Source organism: Enoplosus armatus, chromosome 5, assembly GCF_043641665.1.
Source record: "Enoplosus armatus isolate fEnoArm2 chromosome 5, fEnoArm2.hap1, whole genome shotgun sequence".
Classification (NCBI taxonomy): Eukaryota; Metazoa; Chordata; class Actinopteri; order Centrarchiformes; family Enoplosidae; genus Enoplosus; species Enoplosus armatus.
The window spans coordinates 26643520-26670607 of NC_092184.1; the positions used below are offsets into that span (position 1 = coordinate 26643520).

General features: G+C 45.8%; 1 protein-coding gene across 2 annotated transcripts; it reads left to right on the forward strand.

The window, feature by feature from the left end:
• Nucleotides 1–444: 444 nt before the first annotated feature.
• il1rap (interleukin 1 receptor accessory protein) lies at nucleotides 445–22732 on the forward strand. 2 transcript variants are annotated; one of them, XM_070905993.1, is made up of 12 exons: nucleotides 445–578; nucleotides 3401–3480; nucleotides 10138–10333; nucleotides 10630–10713; nucleotides 12265–12487; nucleotides 13157–13325; nucleotides 13483–13554; nucleotides 16659–16788; nucleotides 17414–17562; nucleotides 18520–18663; nucleotides 19825–19968; nucleotides 21982–22732. In XM_070905993.1, coding segments are annotated over exons 1-12 (1842 nt in total). In that variant the 5' UTR covers nucleotides 445–576; the 3' UTR covers nucleotides 22431–22732. The 2 variants fall into 2 exon arrangements, with proteins under 2 accessions (XP_070762094.1, XP_070762096.1); XM_070905995.1 differs by having other exon boundaries at nucleotides 10138–10327.
• The last annotated feature ends 4356 nt before the right edge of the window (nucleotides 22733–27088 follow it).

The following is a 27088-nucleotide window of genomic DNA, read 5'->3' on the forward strand; positions in this document are numbered from 1 at the left end:
TTCTTCAGTCCAGCTGTCTGTCTCTCTGTCTGTCTCTCTCCCTGTCTGTCTGTCTCTCTGTCTGTCTGACACTCCCGCCTCTCTTTTGGTTCCTTTAGCGGATAATTGCAAAACTTCGGCGGCTTTAATTAGTTAATTAGCACGTGACTTTAATCCGGCTCATTAATTACCCGGACAGCCTCCTCGCTCCGCCACCACTCAGCTGGAAGACTTCCCGGACTACCGGGGACCGGCCCGGTGCGCCGCCGTTACTCCCGGAGATTTACAGCCGTGATCGAGCCCTGACACGGGGCCGTTAATCATCAGAGGCCCGGTGCTCCTCGTGCTCCCGGTGCTCCCGGTGCTGCGGCGCTAACCGGAGGCTGAGAGTGTGTGAGTCAGCAGCAGGTCCGTCACACCTCACACACACAGTAAACACATAAAGACCCGGGGTACCCCTACAGTCCCGTTCGGCCCCGGACCCGCCCCGCCCCCATCCAGTCCAGCTCCGCCCGCCCGCCGGGACGCTCAGCTGTACAACTCGGCTGGTTCATCCCGACCGGACAGACACCGAGCAGACCTCCCGACCTGCTGTCAATGTAAGTCAACCTCCTCCTGTGTTTTATTCTCTAGTTTAGTGTTTTTCACTATGGAGCCTGGTGCGGTCCCCTGTTGTTGATGTAGTGATATTCATTGAATAAGAATTGAAGCCAATTCTGTGGTTTCACTCACTGGAAGTGGCTTTGAATAAGAGCACCAGCTCGAAGACTGAAACCGACAACGTATTATCAGACAGTTACGATGTTGTGATCATACTGTACAATGATGAGAGTCCTGCGGGCGGATTGTCATTTAAAAACCTCTCAATTTATCCTTTTGTCGGGGATCCTTAACAGTATCTAGAAGCTGAGAGCACAACTACACATCAGCATGAATCAGTCCAGTGTTTTCTACATTTCGGCATATATACACGACACCAGCTGCGCTCAAATCAACGGATTGACAACTTTCGGAAATCCACCAATATTACCAAACACGCCCCTGTGACAGTGACAGGCAGAGTGTCGAGTGTTGCTTGCTGAATTGTGTCTGTACCGAATTTACCATAAGACAAAGATTTGTAAAATATCTTATAATTTGTAAAAAGTTTGGTTCAATAGTTTCAGACGATGAAGACAATTTGAAATGAACACTTTTTAAATGAAGATCTTCTCCACACACGAGAGGACAGACCGCCTGTCATCGATCCGGCCTGATAATCAGATTATCGTCAGATCAGTTTGGGGACTCTGCAGTGATCAGCAGAAACACAGCTGCCTCTTCATCATCATCATCACCATCATCATCATTACACATCTGATTATCTTAATGAATGAATACAGTCAGAAAGTCCTTCACTTCTGATCATCAGATGTCTGTTTTTAATTAAAACTAGAAATTAAACTGACGCCTGGCAGGAAGGTACAAAATGTGAGTGTCCATCATCATCATCATCATCCTCAAATACTTTGAATAAATGAATACAGGAGACGTTGGCTGTTGCTGCTGCTCAGCGACTGACTGGTTCCAGTTTACAGTCTGCAGGTTGTCGGTTCAGCAGCTGAACGAGGTCATGAACTTCCTCGTGGAGCTGAAGGACAAACTGTCTTCAGTTTGTCTTCTGAAGGACAGACTGTCTTCAGTTTGTCTTCTGAAGGACAGACTGTCTTCAGCTGGAATACAAAGAGAGCGGAGGCCAACAGCTGCAGGTCAGAGCTCTGCGGGAGGTCAATGCTCCAGTGTCTGGAAATGTTTGGACACGTTTTCAGACGAGAGACAGTGAAGAGTGACGATGCCACGAACCCACAGCCAGCGCCCCCCCGCGGGCCCCCAGGACGCCTCCTTTCTGTCGGAGGGAAAATAAATAATAAAGCTGTGGTGGGGGTCGTGTTCCTGTGCATCTCTGCTGGAGTTCACTCACACGTTTAATTTGATTTAATTCAGTTAAACTGAGTCGAAACTAACTGAACATCTTCTACAGAGGAGCAGAAACAACGTGGAGGTCCTCACACCGTCTCAGGACGCTGAGGATGATGAAGGATGAAGAGGACACTGCTGACTGTTTGTTTGTGAATGAGATCCTGAAAATAAGTAATCAGCTTCCCAGAATCCTCTGGGGCGACGAGGCTCGTTGTCATCTCCATACCTGTGGCATACGTGTGTGTGTGAGTGTGTGTGTGTGTGTGTGTGTGTGTGTATGTGTGTGTGTGTGTGTGTGAGTGAGTGTGTGTGTGTGTGTGTGTGTGTGTGTGTGTGTGTGTGTGTGTGTGTGAGTGAGTGTGTGAGTGTGTGAGTGTGTGTGTGTGTGTGAGTGTGTGTGTGTGTGTGTGTGTGTGTGTGTGTGTGTGAGATGGATGGGGCTGTTGAGCAGCTCTGGTTCTGTATGTCCCTCCTGGGATCCACTAGCTCTGCCTGATCGTCCACCACGACACATTATTCCTCCATCTGTCTGTTCCAGCTTCATCTGTACTCTCTTTACCTTCTTTACTCTCTCTCTCTGTCTCTCTCTCCTCCACCTCTCTCTCTCTCTCTCTCTCCTCCACCTCTCGCTCTCTCTCTCTCCTCCACCTCTCTCTCTCTCTCTCTCTCTCTCCTCCACCTCTCTCTCCCTCTCCTCCACCTCTCTCTCTCTGTCTCTCTCTCCTCCACCTCTCTCTCCCTCTCCTCCACCTCTCTCTCTCTGTCTCTCTCTCCTCCACCTCTCTCTCTCCCTCTCCTCCACCTCTCTCTCTCTCTCCTCCACCTCTCTCTCTCTCTCTCTCCTCTACCTCTCTCTCTCTCTCTCTCTCCTCCACCTCTCTCTCTCTCTCCCTCTCCCCCAGCTCTCTCTCTCTCCTCCACCTCTCTCTCCCTCTCCTCCACCTCTCTCTCTCTCTGTCTCTCTCTCCTCCACCTCTCTCTCTCTCTCTCTCTCTCTCCTCCACCTCTCTCTCTCTCTCTCTCTCTGTCTCTCTCTCTCCTCCACCTCTCTCTCTGTCTCTCTCTCCTCCACCTCTCTCTCTCTCTCTCTCTCCCTCTCCTCCACCTCTCTCTCTCTCTGTCTCTCTCTCCTCCACCTCTCTCTCCCTCTCCCCCACCTCTCTCTCTCTCTCTCTCCTCCACCTCTCTCTCCCTCTCCTCCACCTCTCTGCCTGCTGCAGCAGGTTTATGGAGGAGGGCGAGAGACCCTGACACATACTGGTTTTAGTCTTTGGGAACGAGCTTCACCACAGCTGTTCACACTCACACAGGAAGTTGGTGTGAGGTGACGTGTTTGCAGCCGGTGGCAGCTCAATGTTTCATCCTGTGAGATCTGTCGTTTCTATGTAGATTTATCATCATGAATATTATATATATGAATGTATATAAAACGTTCATTAACAGTCTCTCCATCTCTCTGCAGGGCGTCCTTCATCTGCACCCTCCTCTTCATCGTGGTGCTCGGGATCACAGCAGCTGTCAGTCAGTCCACTGACCCGTCAGGTAGGAGACTGCAGCTCGTCAGGAGACTCAATCAGGGACACCAGTTCAGAGCGATACTGCTCCAGACACAGGTCCAGATACTAGTCCAGACTGATACAGGTCCAGATACTGCTCCAGACACAGGTCCAGACTGATACAGGTCCAGATACTGCTCCAGACACAGGTCCAGATACTAGTCCAGACTGATACAGGTCCAGATACTGCTCCAGACACAGGTCCAGATACTAGTCCAGACTGATACAGGTCCAGATACTGCTCCAGACACAGGTCCAGATACTAGTCCAGACTGATACAGGTCCAGATACTGCTCCAGACACAGGTCCAGACTGATACAGGTCCAGATACTGCTCCAGACACAGGTCCAGATACTAGTCCAGACTGATACAGGTCCAGATACTGCTCCAGACTGATACAGGTCCAGGTAGACCTGTTTCTCTCTTGTTTCTCTCCTTAAACACTGAAAGATTGTAACGTAAAGATTCTCGTGTGAACGCAGAAAACACTCAGAGTTGACGATGAGGATTTCTCTCTCAGGTGAAGGGAATTAGAAATGTGAAATATGACCCTACTTATATTTTTTGACCTTCCACATTGTGAACCTCATTGAAGGTAAAAATCTTTCTTGTTCATGTGGTGCAACTCTGCAAAAGCGAGGTTAATTAAAAGCCGAGGCTCTCGCCCCGCGGGACCAGGAATGGATGGTTCCAGAGAGAGGGGGGTCATTTGTAACACTGTCTGAGTGTGGAGGGAGGAGGAGGGGGGAGTTAGAGGGGAGGTGGGGGTGGACAGTGGGAGGTTGGTTTGGAGGAGGATGGATGGATGTAAAGTGAGGAGAGGAGCAGAGAGTGGGGGGGTAGATGGATGGAGCTGATGGGGTGTCGGGGAATGAAATGAGATGAAACTTGAATGAATCCTTTGGGGACACAAACTGCTGTCGTACAAACTGCACATAGAAATATGTTTAATGTCCCGTAGCTTTACATCGACAGGATGTCCAGCGCGTATATGGCTCTGTGAAAGTTTTGCAAATATAAAACCTTCGTGGTTTAAAAATCATGATTCAAAGAGTAATTATTGACTTAATTGATGCATCGGTTGCAGTACCGCGAGTGGCCACTGGGACAAAGTGGCAGTGACTGGCGGGTGAAAAGGGTTTGTCAGGTCTGAGTATAGTCAGGTGACCGTGATGCTGTTTCTGCATCCAGCCTGCAACAACTTTCAGAAGCAGAAGATCTTGACAGGGAACTGAGTTTGTTTGGATCAACACAAAACTAAATGTCCTTTAAGTTACTTCGAACTGGACTAAATTTCCTGAATGTACGTAGCTCAGTTTCAGATCTGCTACGACTTTGAGTTGTGCATGTAGAGAATTATTAGAACATTTTCAGTCTGTTGCTGCAGAACAGACACAAGACAGTAAAATATTTCACTTAGGGTTTTCTTTTACTGCGTCTCTTATTTGTTATTTCACAGCACATGTTGTCTTTATGAGCAGCAGCCTGAAAGCTGCACGAGAATTCAAGACTTACAGCAGCAGATAATGTGTGTGTCGGGAGGGAGAGGACTGGGATGGTGGTGCTGGGGGGGGGGCGACGGGGGGAGGAGGCTGAGGGTATTAGTGTAGATGGATGGATGGATAGTGAGGGAGGAGAAGAGGGAGGTGGATGGATGTTGGAAAAGGTTTTAATAGAAAGACTAATACTCCGGCCGGGAAAACCTGACAGGTCAATTACCACCACACACACACACACACACACACACACACACACACACACACACACACCCACACACACACACACACACACCCACACACACACACACACACACACACACACACCCACACACACACACACACACACACACACACACCCACACACACACACACACACACACACACACACACCCACACACACACACACACACACACACACACACACACAGTCCCACTCTGTACAAAAGGTGTAGAGAGCCTCCATTAATCCAGCGTTCAGGATCCTGAGAACCAGCGGAGCTGAAACTGTCCTACACTTTGGGGTCTCAAACAGAGGCTCTGGACCCACAACAGGCCCCTGTTCCTCAGTAAAGGTCAGTTCATCAGCTGCTGCCTCAATTCAATCAGTTTCACTTCTCTCTCACAGCTTCGACTTAATTCTTTGATGGTTTGCTTTTATATTGTCCTTTTATATTATATTGTATTTAGAGCTGCAACTAACGATTCTTTTCATTATGGATTCATCTGGAATCTTGATTTATCAGTTATGGTTAGTCTGTAAAATCTCAGAAAATACTGAAAAATGACCCTCACAATTTCCAGAGTGAGTCCTCATTTTGTCCTGCAGTCCAAAGTCCAAAGATATTTCATTGACTACTATGTGTCAAGGGAAAGCAGCAAATCCTCACATTTAAAAGGCTGACACGGTTGCCATTATTGCTTGAGCAAAAACCTGAAACTATAATCAATTATTAAAATAGTTGCATTCAATTCAATTCAATTTCTTAAGCGACAGCTTCAATAGTTATATAAATATAGATATAAATGAACCCTAAATTATAGCTCTGTGTTATAAAAACGTCTGGAAATTAGTAAAACAGATTTAAAAATCACTGTTAAATGTGTTCGTTGAGGTTCTTGTCATCCTTGAATGGATTCCAGGAGTCCTTGATGTGGTTCCAGCTGCCCTCTGTTCCAGTTCTCTTGTTAGTTGTAGTAGTTCTTGTAGGTTCCAGTTCTTGAAAGGATCTAAGGGTACCTTTTGGACTTGAAGGGGTCCCGGTGATCCCTGAAGTTCTCTGCATTTTTTCCAGGTGATCTTCAGTAGATAACTCTTGAGGTGATTCTTGTAGTTTTTTTAGGTTGTTTCAATGGTCCTTTATATGGTTCCAGTGGTCTAAAGGGGGCTCTGAAGGTACTTTTGGTTTTGCTAAAGGTGTCTCCAGAGCTCTTGATGTGCTTCTTGTAATTCTTGAAGTAGTATTGATGTTTTTTAGGTCCAAAGTTTTTCTGGAGGTTAAGGTATTTTGGGGTGTTGGGGGCCTTTGAGGAAAGGCTTAGGCGGTTCCAATGATTCATGACATTCTTGGCAACTTCATGGAGTTAGCATCTTTGAAGGGGGGGAGTTTAAGGGGTTCTGGTGATTCTAGTGAAGTGTCTGCTTCCAGGGTTCCTTGAGGAGGGATCCTTTAGGGAGGTTAAACTTAGGGAGTTTAAGGGGTACCCTTCTGTTTTCGTGGTACTAGGAATGTCTAAGTGGCTGCATTGATCCTTGATGTTCTGAGGATTTTTGTGCAGCTTTCTTGACGGGGTCTAGGACTTCTTAAATACATTTTAAGGAGCTCCTTTTTTAAATTCATGCTGTAGTTTTGGTGATTTCTTATGTGGTTCCAGTATTCTTGGGGTTCTTGAGCTAATTTAGGATTTGGGATAGTAATGACTATTGAAATCATCACGTTGATGAGCTGACGGTCTGTAGTCTACTTTAAGTGTATTAGGGAGTCTGTGGTGTTGAGACTCTGGAAGATGCCTGTCTGTAAAGAACACATTAGTCATCACTATTATTATCACGTATTGAACAGTCATCGTCTTTATCCCCCACCTAATGAACCCATCCATTATAAATGAGGCCTTTGAAGACCTGGAGGAGTGCGTGTGTCTCTGATTTGATTGATTGATTTATTGGCCGAAGACTGAATACTTGAGTCAGTGCTGAAACCATTAACCAATTCAATCAATTGACAGAAAAATAGTCAGTTCTAATTTTAATGATTAATTTGCAGTTTAAGTCTTTTTTTCCCCAAATTAAAATGTGAAGATTTGTAGTTTCTCTTTTTAATATGTGCACAGTCGTCTGCCCTCCGGTTAAGTTGTTTCTGTCATCGCAGTTCAGTCTTTTTTCATGTGATTGACTTTAATGACATCCATACTGCTGGATCTCAGAGCAGCTTTTGATGATATCAACAGTATCCTGACTGACAGACAGTGGGTGGGTGTCACTGGGTCAGCCCTGATGGTTGTCCCCCTTCCTCCCTGGCAGCAGTCTTTCCAGCTGGTATCGATGCTTCCTCATCTGTAACTCTATAATGTCTGTGTCGGGTATTGAGGTGTGCCACAAGGTTCTTTCCTGGAACCTTTTCTGTTTGCCTTGTATGTTTTCCCTTGGAAAGGGTAAATAATTGGGTATTATTTATTTATTATTCGTTTTTTCGTTTTGCCTTCACCAGGCCACCGGACGCCTGATGACTAGTTGTTTTAATGGAATATCAAATCACTGCTATGCAGATGATATTCAATTATACATCTCTTTTCACCTTAAAAACATGCAAAGTTGTGTGTATTACATAGCTGCCTAAAAACTAAAAATGGCTGGTTGATCATTTTCTACAGTTTAATGCTGATTAAATATTACCTGTGTCCCTGAAGCTAACACTGTATGCATGTTGTGTTAACTCACACTACACATTTTAAACAATACACGTTTGTCAATTGACAATTATGCAAACAAGACAATGTTGAACACTGCTTTGTGCACTTGTACAACAGTCGGATCTATTTGTTCTGCCACAAACTTCAGTTTTATTTCTATGACAGCACAGTCTAAATCCAGATTACAATCAGCCAAAGTACTCTTAAAACAAGCTCACTAGAGATTATAACAGATCTTTTGACAGCGGCCATCTTGGAAATCAGATTTCAAAAATGCTCAAACTGCAGACATCTGATCAAAATGTCTGCCCTGTCGGAAATCCAACCGATCACAGATCGTTGAGATAATCAGTTAATCAGTGAATCAGTTAATCAGGTGCGACTCTCCTCAAACTGAGTGTCAAACAACAGCTGATCTGGCAGAAATTTCTGATTTCTAAACATCACTCTGGGGTGACCAATTCAGGGTTAAAACCTGGTTTAATTCAGGTACAGTGTCCCCCAGGTGCAGGAAATCCCTGGTTCCTTCCCTTCGTCTGTTTAGTACTCAAGTAAAAGGACAGAAGTCAGAAATCTCACGTGACTCCAGTCTTGATCTCTTTATACTGGCTCGCCATCAAATTCAGAATCTAGTTCCAGTTCTTGTGATCACTTGTAGAGCTCTGCAGGGTCAGACACCTGCTTACATTAGTGACCGACTGCCGCCTTCTATCACCAGCTGGTCTCTAAGGTCCCTGATCAGGATTTGTTGGTCCTCTGGGGGTGATCGCTGCAGGCTTGAAACTAAAGCAGACTGGGCCTTTCAAGTTGTGGCTGCTAAACTTCCAGACTGTCTGACTTCAGATCCGTGATCTGAGAATTCAGCTATGAATCCACTTTTACATACTTTAATTCTCTCTCTTGTATGGCAGCAGCTATAAGATGTGATCTTATCCAGATACATTCAGCTTCACGTCTTAAAATAATCTGAAAACACTATCTCAAGTCTAATGATGATCTGTTAAGACTGACGCTGTGTGATTCATGTACAGCAGACATGATCATTAAAAGTGACTTGCATTAATGCTTAATCAGATGTTTCAGCCTGACAACCATGAATCACTGAGTGCTGCGTTCTTTTCAGCGTGAAGGTCAGGGTCAACTGACTGACTGTCCATCTGTGGCTGCAGTCCAAAAGTATCAGCAGCCTGTTTACGTCTTCTTCACTGTGCACTGTTTGGTTGTCTCGGTCTCAAACAGCTCTCAGTTTGTACACCATCTTATACCAAATGTAGTAAATAAAAGCAGCAGAAACCGTTAAATCCTCTCCCTGACTTTTTCTGTACAAAGTGTTTAGCGTGCAGCTCAGATGAGTTTCAGTGTTTTAATGGAGCAGCTGCCCTCTGCGCTTTACTCCTTTAATGAGATGGAGGCGTAATAACGTTGTTCCTTTAACAAGGCCAGTTAACGAGGACATCCACTAAGCTCTGTTTGATTCTCACATAAAAACTCTAAATCAGAGCCGGACCAACAGCCTGGACCAGATCCAGAGAGAGAGAGTGATGTCCCCCTCTATCATTATATATTATTAAGTTATAAAAGTCCTCCGTAACAACGGCCAAAAGATTTTGCTCATTCGACCTTTTCCTCGCTGCCATGCAGACGCTAGCCTCAGTTTAATGTCTTCTCAAGGACACTTCGATGTGGACGCGGGCCAAGGATGGAGTCCTCTTTGACCTTTCCTTCCACCTGAGCCTCTTCACAGTTCTTGTTGTTTTCTGGTTACAGTTTAATCGTTGTCAGCGTCCTCCTCCTCGTCCCCGTGAGCGTATACTCTCATTGACTTGGGTTTGTTAAGTTTCTGTATTTATTAACAGTTTTATGTGCCTTGCCATTGTCATGTACATATTTATGCTTTGTTCACTTTTCCAAAGTAGGTAGTCGTCTGAATCGGTGCAGCTGCATCTGCAAATGTTTGTACATTTCTGAAACTGACGAACATTCAGGCCCAAGTCTCCTTTTTTATTCTTTATACAAATATTTCTGTCACTTTCATGTGAGCAGGATGAACACTATGAATGTGAAACAAAGCAGCTCTCCTGGCTCTGTCCAATCATGTGGTCTGTCTTTAACCCGCACACCAACAGAAATGGAGGGAGTTCCGTTCTGGATCTATTTCTTGACAAACAGCAGTCAGGAGCTGCTGGGCGGAAGGATACACTGCTGTTGAACTAACCCTTTAAATCTCCCGCCCTCAGAGCCCATGTGTTACGACTGGGGGGAGTCCAGTGAGAGGGCGGTCTCAGTCCTGGACGGGGAGGCCGGTTGGCTCTCCTGTCCTCTCTTCTCTCATCCCTCCGTCTACAACTACACCTCCACCCAGAGCGCCGGACACAACCTCTTCTGGTACCGCCTCCCCGAGGGTCACGACCTGGAGCAGCCAATCACGTACGGGTACGACTGCAGGAAGTTCTGATCAGCTGATTCTGAACCCTCTGAACCCAAAACATTTTGCTTTGTCTTTTACTCAACTACAGCATCAGACAGGGGGGGGACTGATTGACACACTTTGAGAGTAACTGGATGACGGCGTTCAGTCTAACGATTTCCCTTCCAGACAGGATGTATGTGTTTTGGGGGCGAGCGGCTCGATCAGCGTCTCTGAGGACATTACAGTTTGTTCTAATGTCGTTGTAATTGAATCGTATCTGATTTACGTTCATTCAGAGTCTAATGTGGTTCTCCTGCAGCTCGCGGCTCAGCAAAGACAGAGAGAGGCTGTGGCTGCAGCCGGCCGCCTCCTCCGACACCGGACTCTACATCTGCATGTTACGGTGAGACCCCGAGACCTCAGCTGACACCTTCGCTTTTAGTTTTCATCAACTTCATTCATTCCAACTTCATTGGCTCTGAATTATGTTCATATTCAACTATTTAGTTAAATAGTTGCTGTCCTGAACTGTAGTCTTTTCTGTTGAATTCTTTGTTTCCTCAAATGAACTGGACTAAACAGAATCACTCATGAATTCTGACGTTTTGATAGTGAGCTCTGAAGAGATCAGGATCAGGACTGAAGTGCACAGACTGGACCACAGCCATCAGACCTGTAGATCCTTCAGATATATCAGCTGCTGCGTCTGCTGCGCTCTCAGTTTCGATCCGCTCGACACTTAATCAGGTAAAGTGGCTCTGAGAGGGTCTTAAAGATCTGAGGATTACACAACTGGAGACTCTGGAGCTCAGATTTGACCCGTCAGCTGGCGGCGGTCCAGACCCGCATGTGACACTCAACAACAGGATCAGTTCATTTCCTGAGAGGAGGTCTGCAGGTCCCACAGCAGAGAGAGGATGAGGGTCCACCTTTAACCACGATGTGGTTCTGGTCTGTGCAGGATTCTGTAGAGACAGTCAAACATGAGTTCCACATACACTTATTCTTTTAGGTCACATTTTCACATTCGAGCCATCATTTCCCCATCAATGCTCTAATGTGCTGCACACACACACACACACACACACACACACACACACACACACAGACTTGAGACTGTTGGTGTTTCCTTCATCAGTTAGATAACGTTGAACATCTGCTGTCCTCAAACCGGAAGTGTCCAATCGACTGAGAGGAGGAAGTCTCAAAGACATCAGTCTGAACTGGACGGTCTTAATACCACTTAGTGCATGAATAACAACACACACGCACACACACACACGCACACACACACACACACACTCAGGTCTCATGGTAGATGGAGATACGTCTTCAGTCTCTGCCAGGAAGTGCATTACTGCGCCAGCTGAAAGTCACCACAGATGTTATCTGATGAAGATGACTAACTTCTCTAAAGCCGCATCAGTGATGACGTGACTCTGCTGCTCCTGCAGCACTGCTGCTACCGCTAACTGTCACTGCTAACTGCTAACTGTCACTGCTAACTGCTAACTGTCACTGCTAACTGCTAACTTCAGTGATACAGCAGCATCACAGAGCTCATTCTGAACTATCTAGTTGTGCGTGTGATCTAGTTTTATTTTCCTGTGTGGTCAGATGTCACACCCTGCTTCTACTTTCTAACTAACTACACGCACACACACACACACGCACACGCACGCGCACGCACGCGCACACGCACACGCACACACACACACACACACACACAGAGGCTCCAGTTTCTTCTTTCCGTGATGTTTTGAAGGTTAAAGCAGAACATGGTGTTGGCGGTTTGTGGTTTGCGCTGCTGTACTTGTTTTCTGTGAAGAGCCTCAATGTCAAAAGAGAGACAAAATGTCAAAAGTCCCAGAGAGCATTGCTGTAAGGATCATCCAATCAGAGAGCTCCAGTGCTGCTGTGAAGACGGAGGTTGAGTTGTGTCTCTGTCCTGCAGGAACAAGTCGTCCTGCAGTAAGATCGCCATGCGTCTGAAGGTGTTGCGGCCTGACGAAGTGGTCCGTTCCAAATGCGAGCCTCCGGTTGCCGTGGCAGCCAGTCAGGTGGTCATCCCTCTGCAGGAGGGGAAGGTGCTGGACTGTCCGGACCTGGAAGACGTCACCAAGATGTCGGAGAGCAAGCCGACTGTCACCTGGTACCACGTGCAACAAAACATACAGGTAATACGTCCGTCCATGAATCTGACACTAACACTGAAGAAGGTTGAGCTGCTGACGTTCGACTGAGACGAAAGCTGCAGGGGCAACTGAACAGGTGTAGAAATAGAAGCAGCAGATCCAGCTGCAGATCCAGCTGCAGATCCAGCTGCAGATCCAACAGCAGATCCAGCTGCAGATCCAGCTGCAGATCCAACAGCAGATCCAGCTGCAGATCCAGCAGATCCAGCTGCAGATCCAGCTGCAGATCCAACAGCAGATCCAGCTGCAGATCCAGCTGCAGATCCAGCTGTCGGTTCATCACGACGAGAGACACCAACTCACCGACACGTGGTCATAACTGTCGTCATCAAGACATATAAACTGACACGAGCGTGTTCACATGTCTAACATGTCAATCTTCTGACCTGTCTCTCTGTCTCCACTGGTCTCCCTTTCTGACCTGTCTCCCTCTCTGACCTGTCTCCCTGTCTCCACCCGTCTCCCTGTCTGACCCGTCCCCCTCTCTGACCCGTCTCCCTGTCTGACCCGTCCCCCTCTCTGACCTGTCTCCCTGTCTGATCCGTCCCCCTCTCTGACCCGTCTCCCTGTCTGGCCCGTCCCCCTCTCTGACCTGTCTCCCTGTCTGATCCGTCCCCCTCTCTGACCTGTCTGTCCCCCTCTGTGTCTCAGGTGTGTGAGGAGAATCCGTTCTGGAACAGCGACCGGGAGCAGAAAGGAGTCCGTCTGCATGTTCAGGTCATGTTGGATTCATATAAGGGTTCATACTTCTGCACAGTCCACTACCAGAGGAGGGGCAAGACCCTGAACTTCACCAGGAGCATCAACGTCACCGCAGTCTGTGAGACCACCACACTACTACTGTATAATACTACGACTTCTGTATAATACTGCTACTACTGACAATACTGCTACTAGTACTACTGACAGCACTATTATACTACACAGACATTAATGACAAGTGTGCAGTTGAACTCTGCTCTGTTTCTTTCTCTCAGATCCGTCCTCTTTGCCAAAAGAACCCAGCATCCTCCACCCGACTAAAGACCAGGTCTTCACTGTCAAACAGGGTATGTCAGCAGCAGAGCCACTGAACCACCGGCCACACAATAAAACACTCTGGATTCAAACAAAGACCCAGAAACCAACCAACCAGTCAAAGTACACTTTGATTAAACACAGTGTTACGTAGGAGAACCGCATGAGCACAATATAAACTTCAATAGGAAAAGTCTGGACACTAGATTACACCTTCGTCAGGTAACGAGGATGATGAAGACGTAATGTTGAAATGAAGAGATTGTAGTTGTTTGTCTTTTCTTTGGCTTCCTTTTTCTCTTGAGATTTTCTTCTGTTTACTTCTGTGACGAGAGATGAAATAATTCATAGCTCTGGTGTCTGACGAACCTTCAGATTTTCTGATCTGTTCTCCAACTGGACTTCCTGGATCGCCCCCACCAACACAGCCCCCTACATTGTTTTAACGGAGGGATTATTTCAGTCTGAACGCACACTAACAAAGTAATTCATCAAATTACCAGAATGAGCCGTCAGACAGAGAGAGTCTGGAGCTGAGACGGTGCAGGAAGGCAGCATCGACAGACCCCTGAGACGCAGCGCCTCTCGTTTAGACTTAATTTGTCCTTAACAGAGCAATACATTTGAAAATGTCCCAGAGTAAGAAACATAAGAAAATGTTCATTTAAATGTTTTCTTGTACTGACTTTATATTTTCCCATTCACTTCAATACAGTAAGTGTTTTCCTACAGCAGCATCTTAGAGGAACTCAGGAAGCTTTAGATCCTGGATCCATCAGACTTGTGGTCTGGTGGATCACAATGTACAGTGAGCTGTACTCTGGGACTCTAACTAACGAGACGTCCTCTAATTAAAGTGACTGAAATGTGATGCAGCGTTAAGAGGTCCTGCTCCAGCTGGGGGCTGTTTAAAGAGACACTTGACTGCAGCAGACATTATGGGGACAGTGTGTGTCTATGAGGCCGCAGACACATTGATCCGTGCAGATGACAGGGAGGCTGTTGTTGAAGGATGTGGTCGTCACGGTGATGGAGTGATACCGCTGGTAATTCGTTTTTGATCATAAATAATGGCTGAATTAGAAAAGACAAAGAAAAACATGTTGGCGCTTATTTACTGTAACACACCTGGAGATGACGTGTCATTACATATAACATAATATATGCTATATATTTCATATTTATAGGTTTTACTACTGACATAAAACAACAAACGCTACCTGTTACTAACTGCTTTAACTTGACCCAACAAAGACATCATTATGCACCTGAAACGTTCTTCCTCGACATGTCGAGGTATTTGTCCTTTGGCAGTGTCTCTGTGTCTCTCAGAATCAGCTGTCTGATGGTTTACTGGCTCCATGAAGAAGAAAACTGCACTGTTATTGATTGATTGATTATATTCCCCTGCCCAGTGTAGCTCTGTATGTGTACAGTGAAACTGGAGGCCTGATCCATGATTGTTCACATTAGCAGATGAAGAGTTCCTTCATGTGTTGACAACACCCTCCTCCTCCTCCTCCTCCTCCTCCTTCAGCTAAATAAACTATTGAAACTCTCCTCAGATCAGCTGGAAGACACATCGTCACAAAGCTGGAAACTTTGTAGAGATACGTGGTTCTCACAGGACAGCACATGCTGCTCTTATAGAATATGATGCATCGCTGTACATGAAAGTACCCAACAGTATATAAAGTACTTCAAAGTACTTCAACCTGAAACATCTACAGCAGGAAAATGACACAGACACATGAATGAATCCAAAAACATGAGAGACATTTTACTGTGATACTGACAGTACTTATACACTGTTACTGTGATACTGACAGTACTTATACACTGTTACTGTGATACTGTTACAGTACTTACACACTGTTACTGTGATACTGACAGTACTTATACACTGTTGCTGTGATACTGACAGTACTGACATACTGTTACTGTGATACTGACAGTACTGTTACTGTGATACTGACAGTACTTATACACTGTTACTGTGATACTGACAGTACTTATACACTGTTACTGTGATACTGTTACAATACTTACACACTGTTACTGTGATACTGACAGTACTGACATACTGTTACTGTGATACTGACAGTACTTATACACTGTTGCTGTGATACCGACAGTACTGACATACTGTTACTGTGATACCGACAGTACTGACATACTGTTGCTGTGATACTGACAGTACTGTTACTGTGATACTGACAGTACTGACAGTACTGTTGCTGTGATACTGACAGTACTGACAGTACTGTTGCTGTGATACTGACAGTACTGACATACTGTTACTGTGATACCGACAGTACTGACAGTACTGTTGCTGTGATACTGACAGTACTGACATACTGTTACTGTGATACTGACAGTACTACATACCTCTGCTAAAGTAAAGTACCCCTCCCAGCACCACAGTGACTGCAGTGTGTCCAGACGGGGGCTTCTGTTCCAGCAGTGTTACAGTTGTTTCTGCTCCACCTGGACTCTCAGGACATAAAGCTGCTCTGGCAGTGATGGAGAGGCAGCTCCTCCTCTGCCAACAACTTCCTTTAAATTGGTTTTCCTGCGAGCGGCTCGGAGGAGATTCAACATTCAAAAAGTTAATCGCCCGTACAGAATTAGTGGAGGCTGCAGGAGCTCGTAAAGCAGAAGAAGCCGTTAACAGCGTGTGCGACACGCTCGTCCTGTACAGACCCGCGCGCCATCAAACCACACGTCACATGCACATAGTGTCTATTACTGCTGATGAAAGAGAACAGGCAGTGAGCAGCAGCCGCCAGCTGTGTTCTCTTTGAGAAATGAGTTTCATGTACAGACTGTCTGATGACTGCAAGTTCATAAACCTCAATTTAAGACTTAAATATGACCAATGTCATCTTCAGGAAAACCATCATTCTTGTAGTCAGGTAATAGTCTGCACGGCTGATATCTGACTTTTAAAGCCATAAAACACCATGTTGTAGATGGGGTAGGCCATTGGTCAGGGGCCCCTGGACCAGAGCCTCTGTTTGAAGTTAACATTCCTGACACTTTAGATTAGTCAGATAATAGACGTACATTCATATCATTTGGTCATAATTTTTTTTTATCAGAACTGCGGAGGTCTAACTCTGAATATTATTCTCAGACACGGAGGTGCATCTGGTGTGCAGAGGTCTGTTCCCCTACCTGGACTCGTGGTGGGACATCTGGTGGACGGTTGATGGAAAGACGCTGGACAAACTTGCTGACCATCATCGATTCTCCAAAACCAACAGGTGAAATGTTCATTTGTTTTAGAATATGGACAGAAAGCCTCAGGATTGACTTTCAGATAATTCATCTCATTGAAGTTGACTTTTGGTTTGAAAGTCAGTATTACTTTTAACATCTGGTCTCCTTTTTGAGAAATAAGTGAGAATCTTGGAAGAAAACCTGCACAGTAACTGCAGCTGTGAGATAAATGTAGAAACTATGGAGAGAAAAGGAGCATAAAGTACAGTACTTGACTTGAGTCTTTATTTGGGTCGAAGACTTGAGATTTGAACCTGACTAAAGAAGCCGCTGTGGTCTGTAGTGTTCACACAGCTGGACTTCAACGTCTCAAAACAACCGAGACACAAATCTTTTTCCTGGTAGACAAAAGTCGCCGTCCCCCAACATGTTCCTGGCTGCTAAGGTGCGTTATAGCTCGCAGCTGAATCTCTGTGATTTACAAGTAAAGTCATGTGCTTGAAATACGGCACAGAGCTCAGCAGGTCTCTGCAGAGTAAATCCAGGGTCAAACATTCAGGATTTATGGGTGATAAATCTTCAGGGTCAGTGAGACTCCGGCAGGCTGTGTTTTACTGCCTCTGACTGTAGTTTTATTTTGAAATATCAGAGGTGTGTGTCTGTTTGCAGACAGGTGAAGTTTGACTACGGGGACCGGACAGAGGAGAGCGTGTTGGTGATCCAGGACTTCCAGTCTGAAGACCTGAACAGAGAGTATCACTGCTCCGTGAGGAACGAGAGAGGCTTCGAGACCCGCAGAGTTCAGCTGGAGCAGGAGGGTGAGGAAAAATCACACCTCAGACTCCGACACTGATGGTTTCTAAACCAATGAATTTGCTCGTTGTCTCAGTGCTTGTACTCTGTGCAATGACAATAAACTTCAATCTCATCTAAAGAAAATTGAATTTATGATTTTGGAACTGCTGGAAGGCTTTTAGTGTGAAACTTCTGCATGAAGTGCTGCATTAAGTGCATTTCCATCCGCATGTTTTTATCAACATTTTTGAATTTGCGCATAAAAAAGCAGAGTGGAAACACAGGAAGTCTGAAAAAGTCCAAATAGAAGAGCTGAAAACATCAGATCTGTGGAGCGATGAGGAGGCTGTAACCTTCCTCACGACACATCATGTTCTCCACGTGGTTCTCCATTGTCTGAGCTTCGACTGGAGCTCTTCTAATGACGTCATCTCGTCGTGTCCTCTTCTTCTGCGGTGGTTTAATGGCAGCGAGAATTAGCTCCCCCAGCTGTTTATTAGCTCCCCCAGCTGTTTATTAGCTCCACCAGCTGTTTATTAGCTCCACCAGCTGTTTATTAGCTCGTGACTTCAGTCAAGCCTGTTCAATAGAAACATGCAGTTTACAGTTAACAGGCAGCCTTGACACCAAACCAGACCGCGTCCACTTTTCGCACCTGTCCGACACTTTGACGTACCTGATTGTTTGCGGCTCTAAATGAATGCGTCAGTAATAAACTGCAGGTGACGAAAGCCACGGCGAGGCTTAGCTAAAGATCTTGGAACTAGAGGTCTTTGTGAAACCACCACCAACAACAGAGAGATAACTTCAGACAAATGAATGTGGACGTCCAAGTCAACAAACGGTGGGAGGACAGAGTTCTGAGTCTGCAGGGTGACGGAGAGAGGACGAAGAACTGAAGACAGAGAACAAGAGGACTTACTCAACATATAAATCTGCCCGGACGGTCTTTAAACTGCAGGTGTGTTTGTGTTCGTCAGTGTCGTTGCCGTCGGTGGAGCTGGGTTGTGGTCTCGGCGTGACTCTGGTCCTCATGCTGCTCCTCTTCGTGGTTTATCACATCTTCTGGTTGGAGCTGCTGCTGCTCTATCGCTCCTGGTTCGGCACCGATGAGCGACACACAGGTGAGCGTCAGGTGACCCCTCAGGTTTGTCTTCATCGTCTTTCGTCATTTCCACAAACTGTCAGACAGAAGCTGTGGAAGTGCTGGCTTCATTATATTTGCTTCTAATTCTCTTTGTGTGTTACGAGCTGTCTCACCAACCTGCTGCTGTATCAGCAGGTCTGAATTATTCAGCGCCTCTTTGTGTCACTGACAAACACAGCAGCATCTGAGTGAAAGTAACAGTTTGTTTCTGCCAGATAACTGAAATATCTGCTGCCGTCTCACCTCCACCACCTCAGAGTTTATGTCCTGATACTAAATTTCTCCTGTTTAATGATGATCTTTTCCTTCTGGCTGCAGTTGGAGCATTTAGATTATTAAACCTTGTATCAGTAGAAAGACTCATTCATTCAACACAGTGCGGCACAGTGGACGTCTGGGCCGGCTGAGTGCAGCAGCTGCACTGCACGCCAGTGACGTGTACCAAGAGGCTGTAAAACGTGTCCTCACACCTGTATGTTTAGTGAACGTTACACTGTGTGGAAACTGAGCCGAATAAAGAGCACAGTCTAGACCTGCTCCATACGCAAAGTGTCCTGATTTTACAGACATCAAACTGAATTCAGTTTCCGTTCAGTTCCCAGCGGGGATCCTTCTGGAAGTTCTCCATTGGTGCTTTCAAGAAAACTCTTGTGACTTTGTGGCCGCAAATGATAATCTTTCCATCTAGAGTGCAAAAGATTGTTATTATCTTATTATCCGCACAGAAATGATCATTTCAGCACGAGTTATGATGATTATCTAGATATAAGATGCTTTTGTGCACAACTCATCATGAGTCTATAACAATTTGATGCACAATATTAAAAATATCTTTGGGGGCTCACTTATTGTTTGTCCTCTGGATTTGATTATTATTATTATTATTATTATTAATAAGATGTTGGAGTTGACATGAATGCACCATCTGGTTTTGAACACACCGAGCGATGCAGCAGGTTGTTAGTGATCTATGAACTGATGAGCAGGGTGTAACAGTGTGGACTGAGGGACCTCCTCCCGATCACATCAGACCTCTGACTTCTGTTTCCTGTGCAGATAAGGACGTGGAAATGTTCAAACAGGAAGTCTCCTATCTGTGATCAATGCAGGATATGTGTGTGTGTGTGTGTGTGTTCAGATGATAAGGAGTACGACGTGTACATCTCGTATGCGAGGAACAGCGAGGAGGAGCACTTTGTTCTGTCGACGCTGCGCAGAGTCCTGGAGAACGAGCTCGGATACTCAGTGTGTATCTTTGACAGGGACAGTCTGCCAGGAGGGAGTGAGTACTCACAAGTACTGCAGTACAGTACACACCGATACTGCACTCACACACTCTTTTAGTAGAGCACACAGTGCACTACATACTGATACTGCAGTACCTCATACTGAAGTACACACTCTGATACAGAGATATATCAAATTAATAAGTAATATTAGTACTGCTGCCTATACTCCAATACTGTTGCTATATTTAGTGGTACTACTAGTAGTATTACTGCTCTTCCACCTTCTACTAGTACTACTACCACCACCACCACCGCCGCCGCCGCCGCTGCTGCTGCTGCTGCTCTTCCTTCTTCTGCGACTTAAGTTATTAGTATTTCTGCTAATTTCTACTACTACCACGACTACTGCTCAATCTTTTACCAGTTAGGTATTACTATTACTGCTGCTACTAGTACTACTACTACTGCTACTACTAGTGCTGCTACTAGAACTACTACTACTGCTACTGCTACTACTACTGCTGCTACTAGTACTACTACTACTGCTACTGCTACTACTGCTACTAGTACTACTACTACTGCTACTGCTACTACTACTGCTGCTACTAGTACTACTACTACTGCTACTACTAGTGCTGCTACTAGAACTACTGCTATTGCTACTACTACTGCTGCTACTAGTACTACTACTACTGCTACTACTAGTGCTGCTACTAGTACTACTACTACTGCTACTGCTACTACTACTGCTGCTACTAGTACTACTACTACTGCTACTGCTACTACTACTGCTGCAACTAGTACTACTACTACTGCTACTACTAGTGCTGCTACTAGAACTACTGCTACTGCTACTACTACTGCTGCTACTAGTATTACTACTACTGCTACTACTAGTGCTGCTACTAGAACTACTACTACTGCTACTGCTACTACTACTGCTGCTACTAGTACTACTACTACTGCTACTGCTACTACTGCTACTAGTACTACTACTACTGCTACTGCTACTACTACTGCTGCTACTAGAACTACTACTACTACTACTGCTGCTACTAGAACTACTACTACTACTACTACTGCTACTGCTACTACTACTGCTGCTGCTAGTATTACTACTACTGCTACTACTAGTGCTGCTACTAGAACTACTACTACTGCTACTGCTACTACTACTGCTGCTACTAGTACTACTACTACTGCTACTGCTACTACTGTTACTAGAACTACTACTACTGCTACTGCTACTACTACTGCTGCTACTAGAACTACTACTACTACTACTGCTGCTACTAGAACTACTACTACTACTACTGCTGCTACTAGAACTACTACTACTGCTACTGCTACTACTACTGCTGCTACTAGTATTACTACTACTGCTACTACTAGTGCTGCTACTAGAACTACTACTACTGCTACTACTACTGCTGCTACTAGTACTACTACTACTGCTACTACTACTGCTACTAGTACTACTACTACTGCTACTACTAGTGCTGCTACTAGAACTACTACTACTGCTACTGCTACTACTACTGCTGCTACTAGTACTACTACTACTGCTACTACTAGTGCTGCTACTAGAACTACTACTACTACTACTGCTACTACTACTGCTGCTACTAGAACTACTACTACTACTACTGCTGCTACTAGGACTACTACTACTACTACTACTACTCCTAAGAAGGACACTTCCTCACCCCTTCTTCACGCCTCCGTCACCCCTTCATTAACCCTTCCTCACCCCTTCATCACCCCTCCGTCACCCCTTCCTCACCCCTTCCTCGTCCCTCCCTCACCCCTTCATCACCCCTTCCTCACCCCTCCGTCACCCCTTCCTCGTCCCTCCGTCACCCCTTCCTCGTCCCTCCGTCACCCCTTCCTCACCCCTTCCTCACCCCTTCCTCACACCTCCATCACCCCTTCCTCACCCCTTCCTCACCCCTCCGTCACCCCTTCATCACGCCTCCGTCACCCCTTCATTAACCCTTCCTCACCCCTTCCTCACCCCTTCCTCACCCCTCCGTCACCCCTTCATTAACCCCCCTCTCTCCCTGCAGCCATCACAGATGAGACTCTGAGTTTCGTGGCTCGTAGCCGGCGCCTCCTGGTGGTCGTTAGCCGGGGCTACGCCTCTCAGGGCTCCCAGACCCTGCTGGAGCTGAAGGCCGGCATCGACGGCATGGCGCTGGACGGGCACCTGCGGGTGATCCTGGTCCAGTACAAGCCAGTCCGGAGGCAGGGCTGGGTCAGGGAGCTGAGGAGGGCCCGGGTGGCACTGGCGCTGGTCCGTTGGCAGGGGGACAAGTCCAGGGAGTTGACGTCCCGCTTCTGGAAGAGGCTGAGGGTGGAGTTACCTGTGAGGAGGGTTAGCAGCAGGGAGGAGGAGGAGAGCAGTAAGGAGGTGGCCCTGATGAGGCTAAACAGTCAGAACAGCACAAACTTCCAAACAGGCCTCATCATCAACACTGTCAAAGACCCGCAGAAGGTCCTCAACTGTGCAGCGTAGCCCGGACGGAGGTCTGCAGTCCTGCAGTCACGTGTTTAGAAACCGGCCTCCTCAACCTCCACAGACCTGAACACAGAATGTATTTAAAACGTATTTCTTTAAAGTGTTGCAGTTACTCTGCCCTTTCTGTTTTTTACGAATGTTTTTGTCAGTGAATCAATAAGTTATATTTTGTACGATGCCATTTGTCTTCTTCTTTAAAAGACTTATTTTAATGCGAGGATGCATCCACCATTTTGGGTTTTAGCAGTTTTTCATCTTGTTTTTTTTTAATAAATGAATTTTTCATCTAATGATCACCATCATCATTTCAGTGTTTTTCATTTCATGTCTTCATCTGCACAAAACAACACACAAGCATGTAGTTTAGATCATAACGGTTGAAATAATTCTTTTCTCTTCAGAAGTTTAGCTCACAGATTATTTTAAAAGGATTTGACCAGTGGCAGTCTGGAAGGTAAGAAAGCGAGCAGCCAGTTTATAACCCCTCCAGCAGCACTGAACATAAAGCAGCTGTGATTTGAGCTTAATGCTAACATTAGCATGCTATTATGTAGATAATATGCTAACATGTTATGACCTGTTAATGGCGTCTGATGGAACGTCAGGGGGTCACTAGCCTCGTTTGGGATGAAGGAGACGGCCCCAGATGCTTCCTCTTCCTTTATTGGAGGTGATTAAGTTACATTTACTGCCCCTTGTGGCGGATGGGGGTAGGACACCCATTAGGCCTATAAGTATGGCTGACCCTCAGTTATAGTGGGTGTATAGTGGCTTTTATATTTCAAACCGTTTGTTTTGGAAAAAGGACTCCGTGGTTGGTTATACAAATGCACATCTGCTTTCCCACATGTGATAAAGAGCACACAGCTGCTTCCTCAAGCTTTTCATTGGACAGTCTTCAAGATTCACTCTCAGAGGACGTTGAATTTCAGAACAGTTGTTGAGATGTGTTCAAAGGACTGACTGTATTCAACAGGCCGTCCACACCAGACTTGTCCTTTAAGTTGTGTTTAATATCTCCGCTGCCTTTCTTATTCTGATATTAAGTTGTTGTTCCTGACTCTTCCTGTCCAGACCTATCAGAGTCCATCCTGCACTCGATGCAGCGGAGCCGTCGCCTCCTCTTCATCCTCAGCCCCGACTTCCTGGCAGAAAAGAGTTTCAGCCTCCTGGAGTGTCGTCTGAGTCTGTACCTCCAACACGGCCACCAGGCCTCCATCGTCGCTGTTGTTTACCGTTCAGTCAGTAAGTTGCCCTGCGTGGAGGTGGCTCAGCTCCGGCAGGCCGCCACCACCACCGTGACGTGGCGAGGGAGTCGATCTGAACCGCGTCGGTCACGGTTCTGGCTGAGGCTGAGGCTGGCGCTGCCCGTCCGGCCGCTCGCTATGGGCAGGAGGCTAATTGACAGTACGTCGTCTCACTCAGACCTGGCCGCCCTGGCGCTGCACAGAGTGTATCGGATCCAGAACCAGAACCAGAGAGACGGAGCCAACCGGAGCCACAGAAACAGGCGGACTTCAGCCAGTCAGACCCGCAGAGACAGACAGGCCCCGCCCAGAGGGACGGGCAGGGTGAAGAGGGGGGTTACATGTAGGGAGGAGGGGGAACAACACAGCAGGAGCTGCTCAGGGTGTGCTGGCTTTATTGGTCAGGTGGAGGACAGGAGGGTGGAGCTAACATTAGAAACAGAGATGCAGCAGGTGTCACATGACAGGACTGAGATTCGGTCAGACCCTGTCCCAGAAACAGAACCCACCCTAAATCCAGACTCTGTCCATGACACACACTCAACTCCGAGCTCTACCCCTGTACCTGATCCGAACTCTGTTCCGGACTCTGACTCCGCCCTCCCCAGCTGCAAGCAGGACGAAGACGGAGTGACACACAAACAACAGCTGCAGGTGATTGGTTCAGAGACTTCTGAGGAAAATTATGTCAGCAGTAAAATGGGAGGGGCTTATGGTGCAAATGGCACCAACCAGCCAGAACTAGCAGAGGCTCAATAACTCCGAAACTAACCCCACCTTGACACTAACCCTCCTGACACTAACAACGCCCTGACAGTAGCCCCGCCCCTGACACTAATCCCACCCTGAAACTAGCCCCGCCCCTGACGCTAACGTCACCACGGCAGTAGCCCCGCCCCTGACACTGACACTAACACCGCCCCTGACACTAACCACTAATTCTCTAGTGTTTTTCATTGTTAATAAAGTACTGTAAGGAGCTGAAGGCGACAGGCTGTAGACTGTACTTGCTGTTACCATGGTAACCACAGGTGTTGCTAAATCAACCAGGAGATTCTGTACTGAGGTCTTCGATCGCTTGTGAGTGAACATTCAAAGATAAAACGTAATGTTTGATCACTTCAAAATATGAAATATGAAAATATGAAAGAACAAACAACTGTTCTTACAGTCTAACCAGTAGTGGAGCTGAACATGACGGGATTAAAGACGTCTCCAGATGTGTCAGGATCGTCCTCTGGGGGGCAAGAAGACCGTCTCCTCGGAGATCTGGACACCTGAACGCAGCATCTCATCTCAGCTGATTCCAACATAAAGTGAAGAGAGCATGAACACAACAGAGACGACAAAGTGACGTCATTTAATGGAAATCTGTCATTCACGACTGAAATCAACTGAAAAAAGCCTTATTTTATATTTCTGACTCCTGAAGCTGAAACTGATCACAAGTCACATTTATTTATGTTCAAATAATGTTTACACTGCTGTGTAGTCTCTTATAGAGGCCTCCACAAGAACGCTTGGTTCTGAGTAACCCAGACCCAATGCAAGACCTGAGTCAGGCCCGGTCCAAAGGATCCAGGTCTGTCAGGGTCCTGTGGTTATATCTGTTTTTAAAAATGTGTTCACATACATCAGGCTGTGTTTTCCACAGGTCTGATTATTTTCTTCATCTTGTGATCAAAATCAACTTGTTTCAAGGATTTCCAAGAATCAAAGTGTCTCCAGGTCTCTGTTCTAGAGCAGAGACTGCAGAGTGACGAAGAGGAGTCCTCATCGTCATCATCATCATCATCTCCTCCTCGTACTGTTGGGACCTCATCTTGTTTTAAGTCAAAGGTGACACACTGAGGAATGACTTGTTTTTACCATTTGATTTTTTGCAGCATGTCAGTCTGACACACACACACACACACACACACAGGTGAGGTTAACGAGCTGATTGACAGGTGCTGCTGTCTGTTTCCTTGTTGTCATTTCAGAAGATTAAACTGTGAGGAGGACCACAGGAGCTCCTCTGACTCCCTGTTGACTTTGTTCTGTCCACAGTTTCCTGTCAGCTGACAGTGAAACGTGTCTTCTGTCTGCTCTTGGACGCGTCTCTTCTTCTTCTGTCTGAAATCACTTGTTACGTGACAGAAACAAAGAGCTCCTTTTCTCCAGAGTTACAGCTTCAGACTGAATCCTAGGATGTTATATCTATATGATCCTGTTTTATCTCTTCAAGCCATTTAAAATTTGAGCTGTTTTATTGGAGGATATGAAGTAGTTGCATGGCGTCTGCTCTGTACTGTGATTGGCTGGACGGTTTCAGGCCTGTTTACTAAGTTTTTGATAAATAAAGATTTGTATTTAAAACAGGAAGTTGTCGCTGAGTTCTGTCTGTCTGTCAGGCAGACTGCCCTGCCATTATCCATTTTATTCTATTAACTAATATTGTTTTCACATTATTAACATTGGCTTTGCTTTGACAACACACGTCAAATGCCAATAAAGACTATTGGAAGTTGAACCGGCGCAGACAGACACTCGACTTTAGTGTCAATGTTTTGTTATTTTGGGGGAATCTGGATGAAACAAAGTAAAACTCCATTAGTTCAGTTTCTGTGACGCAGGGACGTCCTCCTTCAGTCCTTGTCCTGGGTCACAGGTTGGACGCTGTTCGAGCTCTGTGGCTGTGAGACCGGTCGACAAATGTTTAATATTAAAATGTAAATCTGCTTTTATTGTTTTAATTTGGAAGCTTCCTTTCATTGGTTGTGAGGGGCGTTTGATTTCAGCTCCAGCTGATCCCTGCTCCCGGTTCACTGACTGGGGATCAGAAGGTCTCACTACATGTACATAAAACATTTAACTCTGTTAAAGCAAGATGGTCTGCTGACGTGGAAGTGAACCGTTAGATTCAGAGTTTTATTTTGAAAGCCTGACTCCACCTGGTCTTCACAGGTGACTTCAGGTGAAAAAATGCTGTGACTGACTGGATCAGCAGGTGTCACTGTGAGACCACTGAAGCTGCTGATCTCAGACCAGCTTCCTCTCTGAGGACATTTACTTGTTTGAGGTTCATCCTGCTTCTAAGATTAATGTTATTCATTCAACAGGGCCAGCACACATTAATAATATTTATAATCAATAATTGACAGATCATCTTAAACGTGTTTATTGAAATATTTTGGATCTTTCATTCATGATTCAAACTTTCTATTTGTCAATTTAACATATGAAGAGATATGAAGTATATATATATATATGTATATATATATATATATATGTATATATAATAAGTGTATATTGTCCTGGGCTGTGAAATCTTTCACAATATAAAAACATTAAATGTCACAATTCGAAAAACTTTTGTACACGCTCAAGTTCAAATATGCAAATGTGCACAGGAGTCAGAGATTAGGG

Excerpts from the sequence above, each read along its gene's own strand:
- il1rap (XM_070905993.1), top strand. Across the intron at positions 13,326-13,482 it reads CATCAACGTCACCGCAGTCT|ATCCGTCCTCTTTGCCAAAA; the intron begins GTGAGACCACCA and ends TCTTTCTCTCAG. Across the intron at positions 16,789-17,413 it reads CGATTCTCCAAAACCAACAG|ACAGGTGAAGTTTGACTACG; the intron begins GTGAAATGTTCA and ends GTCTGTTTGCAG.